Consider the following 6000-nt stretch of genomic DNA (forward strand, 5'->3'; position numbering starts at 1 on the left):
TAATACAAGTAGTGATGGTTGAAATGTCTTTATAATACAGTACAACTAGTGATGGTTGAAATGTCTTTTTAATACAGTACAACTAGTGATGGTTGAAATGTCTTTATAATACAAATAGTGATGGTTGAAATGCCTTTATAATACAAGAAATGATGGTTGAAATGTCTTTATAATACAGTACAAGTAGTGATGGTTAAAATGTCTTTATAATACAAGTAGTGTTGGTTGAAATGTCTTTATAACACCGTACAAGTAGTGATGGTTCAAATGTCTTTATAATACAGTACAAGTAGTGATGGTTAAAATGTCTTTATAATACAAGTAGTGATGGTTGAAATGTCTTCATAACACCGTACAAGTAGTGATGGTTGAAATGTCTTTATAATACAGTACAAGTAGTGATGGTTAAAATGTCTTTATAATACAAGTAGTGATGGTTGAAATGTCTTCATAACACCGTACAAGTAGTGATGGTTGAAATGTCTTTATAATACAGTACAAGTAGTGATGGTTGAAATGTCTTTATAATACAAATAGTGATGGTTGAAATGCCTTTATAATACAAGAAATGATGGTTGAAATGTCTTTATAATACAGTACAAGTAGTGATGGTTAAAATGTCTTTATAATACAAGTAGTGTTGGTTGAAATGTCTTTATAACACCGTACAAGTAGTGATGGTTGAAATGTCTTTATAATACAGTACAAGTAGTGATGGTTAAAATGTCTTTATAATACAAATAGTGATGGTTGAAATGTCTTCATAACACCGTACAAGTAGTGATGGTTGAAATGTCTTTATAATACAGTACAAGTAGTGATGGTTAAAATGTCTTTATAATACAAGTAGTGTTGGTTGAAATGTCTTCATAACACCGTACAAGTAGTGATGGTTGAAATGTCTTTATAATACAGTAGAAGTAGTGATGGTTAAAATGTCTTTATAATACAAGTAGTGTTGGTTGAAATGTCTTCATAAAACCGTACAAGTAGTGATGGTTGAAATGTCTTTATAATACAGTACAACTAGTGATGGTTGAAATGTCTTTATAATACAGTAGAAGTAGTGATGGTTAAAATGTCTTTATAATACAAGTAGTGTTGGTTGAAATGTCTTCATAACACCGTACAAGTAGTGATGGTTGAAATGTCTTTATAATACAGTAGAAGTAGTGATGGTTAAAATGTCTTTATAATACAAGTAGTGTTGGTTGAAATGTCTTCATAAAACCGTACAAGTAGTGATGGTTGAAATGTCTTTATAATACAGTACAACTAGTGATGGTTGAAATGTCTTTATAATACATTACAACTAGTGATGGATGAAATGTCTTTACAATACAAGTAGTGATGGTTGAAATGTCTTTATAATACAAATAGTGATGGTTGAAATGTCTTTACAATACAAGTAGTGATGGTTGAAATGTCTTTATAATACAAATAGTGATGGTTGAAATGTCTTTACAATACAAGTAGTGATGGTTGAAATGTCTTTATAATACAAATAGTGATGGTTGAAATGTCTTTATAATACAAATAGTGATGGTTGAAATGTCTTTATAATACAAATAGTGATGGTTGAAATGTCTTTCTAAATACAAGTAGTGATGGTTAAAATGTTCTTATAATAAAAATAGTGATGGTTGAAATGTCTTTACAATACAAGTAGTGATGGTTGAAATGTTTTTATAATACAAATAGTGATGGTTGAAATGTCTTTATAATACAAATAGTGATGGTTGAAATGTCTTTATAATACAAGTAGTGATGGTTGAAATGATCTTTATAATACAGTACAATCAGTGATGGTTGAAATGTCTTTATGATACAGTACAAGTTGTGATGGTTGAAAAATGTTATAATATAAGTAGTGATGTTTGAAATGTCTTTATAATACAGTAAAAGTTGTGATCGTTGAAATGTCTTATAATACAATACAAGTAGTGATGGTTGAAATGTCTTTATAATACAAATAGTGATGGTTGAAATGTCTTTATAATACAAATAGTGATGGTTGAAATGTCTTTATAATACAAATAGTGATGGTTGAAATGTCTTTATAATACAAGTAGTGATGGTTGAAATGTCTTTATAATACAGTACAATCAGTGATGGTTGAAATGTCTTTATAATACAGTACAAGTTGTGATGGTTGAAATGTCGTTATAATATAAGTAGTGATGTTTGAAATGTCTTTATAATACAGTACAAGTTGTGATCGTTGAAATGTCTTTATAATACAGTACAAGTAGTGATGTTTGAAATGTCTTCATAATACAGTACAAGTAGTGATGTTTGAAATGTCTTTATAATACAGTACAAGTAGTGATGTTTGAAATGTCTTTATAATACAGTACAAGTAGTGATGTTTGAAATGCCTTTATAATACAGTAGAAGTAGTGATCGTTGAAATGTCTTTATAATACAGTACAAGTTGTGATCGTTGAAATGTCTTTATAATACAGTACAAGTAGTGATGTTTGAAATGTCTTTATAATACAGTACAAGTAGTGATGTTTGAAATGTCTTTATAATACAGTAGAAGTAGTGATGTTTGAAATGTCTTTATAATACAGTACAAGTTGTGATCGTTGAAATGTCTTTATAATACAGTACAAGTAGTGATGGTTGATATGTCTTTATAATACAAGAAGTGATGGTCGAAATATCCTTTTATATTTACCGTTAATTTTAGGATAAGTGTGTAGTTCTTTATTGTGTCCTTAGGAACGCCTCTGGCCAGGGTAGATACTCGGCCAGGAGTAACATAGTCAGAAAATGTATGTGGTGCTGTCTGGTGTATGAATAAACATCAACAGTTGGTTTCAAGAATGGTGAGGATTAATGCCTGGTGAGGATGATGAGGGTTATTTTCTGATGATGTTGATGGTGATAGTTACTGTCTGGTAATGATGGTGAGGATTACTGGGTTACTGTCTGGTGAGGATAGTGAGGGTTACTGTCTGATGATGATGCTGAGTTTTACTGCCTGGTGATGATGATGGTGAGAGTTATTGTCTGGTGAGGATGGTGAGGTTACTGTCTGGTGAGGATGGTGAGGTTACTGTCTGGTGATGATGATGATAGGGGATTACTGTCTGGTGAGAATGGTGAGGCTACTGTCTGGTGAGGATGGTGTGTTTACTGTCGGGTTCTGATGATGGTGATAGTTACTGTATTGGCAAGGATGGTGAGGGTTACTGTCTGGTGAGAGTAACTGTCTGGTGATGATGGTGAAGGTTACGGCCTGGTGAGGATGGGAAGGTTACTGCCTGAGTATATTATTGTTGAGACTTACCATCTGGTAAGGATGGTGAGGTTAGTGCTTGGTGAGGATGTTGAGGACTGTCTGGTAAGGATGTTGAGGGTTACTGTCTGGTGAGGATGTTGAGGGTTACTGTCTGGTGAGGATGGTGAGGGTTACCATCTGGAAAGGATGGTGAGGTTAGTGCTTGGTGAGGATGGTGAGGGTTACTGTCTGGTGAGGATGGGGAAGTCAGGTTAAACACAGGTGATATAACAGTGGTACTCAAACCATCCAACCAGGAGCAAACTCGTAGCGACGGTTTTAAATGATACAAATTTAGATTTAGGAACGAGATATGTAAACATTGGGTTGGAAATAGAGTAGTGAATGAGTAGAACAAGTTACAAAATATCATCATTAACTCGAATACGCTGGATAGCTTCAAACATAGGTTAGATGGATATATGAGCGATAGGGGTTGGGTGTAAATGGGACTGCCCAGTATGGGCCAAGAGGCCTGCTGCAGTTTCCTCCACTCTTATGATCTGGTGTTACTCTCGGTGAGGATGGTGAGGGTTAATGTAAGGTGAGGATAGTGAGGGATACTGTCTGGTGAGGGTTACTGTTTTGTGAGGATGGTGAGGGTTACTGTTTGGTCAGAATGAGTACCGTTTCTGTCTTTTGAGAGTTACTGCCTGGTGAGGATGGTGAGGATTACTGTCTTGTGAGGATAGTGAGGGATACGGTCTGGCGAGGGTTATTGTCTTGTGAGGATGGTGAGGGTTAATGTTTGGTCAGGATGGGTACCGTTATTGTCTTTTGAGAGTTATTGCCTGGTGAGGATGGTGAGAGTTACTGTCTGGTGATGTTCACTGACCGGTAAGGATTGTGAGGGTTACCGTCTGGTGACCTTCATTTGTTTGGTCATCATAACAAAGCAGTAAAGGTGTTACCGAGAGAGTGTATGTGGCCTGAGAACCTGACACACTGTGGCCAGGGAACCTGACATGCCGTGGCCAGAGAACCTTACACACTATGGTCAGAGAACCTAACACACTGTGGCCAGAGAACCTGACACACTGTGGCCAGAGAACCTGACATACTGTGGCCAGAGAACCTGAGCACACTTACCCTTGAAGTTAATCACCGCCTCAACAGGAGCACTTGTAGCAACACTCCCATGTACCAGGTGCGGATACTTGAGACGGAACCATACAGCCAGCGCTCCTGGATATGATCCACCAAAAGCTATCCACTTATTGCCCTCAAAACCAAGACTTTCCTTCATGCTCACAACAAAATTTGCCAAGTCTCCTAGAGCTTGTTCAGTGCTAAGATAAGCCAGGTTGTCTACCGAAGCATCCCTGTAGAAGTTTAAAGCAAACCAAATATTCTTAGTTGTAATTTTGTTCATTATTTACTTTTGGTGAACTTTATGTTATCAAGATTAACAATTGACTAAATGATTGATGGTGTATGGTAAATGATTTATAATACAATAAATGTTTTCAACAGAATAAAAGACTTACTCAGTAGGATGACTCATGCCATAGTATCGGTGCTCAAGGAACAACATATAGGCATTTAGACCTTGGGCGTAGGTGACCCAGTAAGGCTCCACCATCCATATAGGGTCAGCTGGTCCTTCTCCACCAATCATAAGGAAGACAGGACCACCAGGCTCATAGAAAGAGTCATTGGTAAAATATCTCTGAAAGATAAGGGATATTCAGATCCATCTCTCGTGTGTGGAATTGCGTGAACTAATAAGATTACACAGTTCTGCATTTAATATGTTATTGTTATGTCTACAAAGTGCGTATGTGTTATTAATATGTATACAGTGCACACTGTTCATTGTAAAGGAGACAGCCGGCGTGAGGGAGACAGCTAGCATGAGGGAGACGGCCAGTGTGAAGGAGGCAGCCAGTGTGGGGGAACAGCCAGTGTGAAGGAGACAACCAGTGAGAGGGAGACAGTCAGTGTGAAGGGGACAGCCAGTGTAAAGGAGACAACTAGTGCGAGGGAGACAACCACTGTGAGGGAGAAAGAAAGTGTGAGGGACACAGCCAGTGTGAAGGATACAGCCAATGTGAGAGAGAAAGCCAGTGTGAGGGAGACAGCCAATGTGATGGAGAGATTCAGTATGAGGGAGAGAGCCATTGTAAAGGAGACAGCCAGTGTGAAGGAGACAGCCTGTGTGAAGGAGAGAGTCAGTGTGAGGGAGACAACCAGTGTGAGGGAGGCAACCAGTGTGAGGGAGACAACCACAGTGACGGAGAAAGACAGTGTGAGGTATACTGCCCGATTCTGGGGTCACTAATTCTAAGGGGATAACTTAACTCTACTCTTAATTTTAAGGTCGCTGCCACGAGACTCCCCTGGACAGTGTGTAGCTCGTTAGGTAGCGGGCATAGTGAATTAGGCATTGGGTTGGGTTTTTCAATGACCAAATCGAGAGTGGGAAGAAGGGTGAAACATCAATTATGACTTAAGTAATTTATTCCTTATAAGAACATATTGCATCCAATCACAATACAAAAAAGCTGACCTTCATCAGAAGAACCACTATTATGATCATTACACCTCATATCATTACACGTCCTTCATCAAATAATTACTATTATCATCTTCATTCTTCATAGCAACCAATGACCTCCTTACCTAGGTCATTCTTTCTTACCATAACATCCAACGCATTAGACTGCACGACATGTTAGAGTATAGCACCGTATGTTATAGCACCACATCTC

The 6000-nt window shown here is 37.6% G+C and overlaps 1 protein-coding gene across 1 annotated transcript in view; it reads right to left on the minus strand.

Annotated features, from left to right (window-relative positions):
* LOC121878143 (putative serine protease K12H4.7) overlaps positions 1–4976 on the minus strand; it is a 51175-nt gene extending 46199 nt beyond the window's left edge. The window contains exons 1-2 of the mRNA XM_042384158.1: positions 4777–4976; positions 4379–4611 (exon numbers count right to left, since the gene is read on the minus strand). Of these exons, the coding sequence (XP_042240092.1) occupies positions 4379–4611; positions 4777–4907 (364 nt within the window). The 5' untranslated portion in view covers positions 4908–4976. The remainder of the gene's footprint in view (positions 1–4378; positions 4612–4776) is intronic.
* Between the last annotated feature and the right edge of the window lie 1024 nt (positions 4977–6000).

The sequence above is a fragment of the Homarus americanus genome, unplaced genomic scaffold (genome assembly GCF_018991925.1).
Source record: "Homarus americanus isolate GMGI-L3 unplaced genomic scaffold, GMGI_Hamer_2.0 scaffold45562, whole genome shotgun sequence".
Taxonomy (NCBI): domain Eukaryota; kingdom Metazoa; phylum Arthropoda; class Malacostraca; order Decapoda; family Nephropidae; genus Homarus; species Homarus americanus.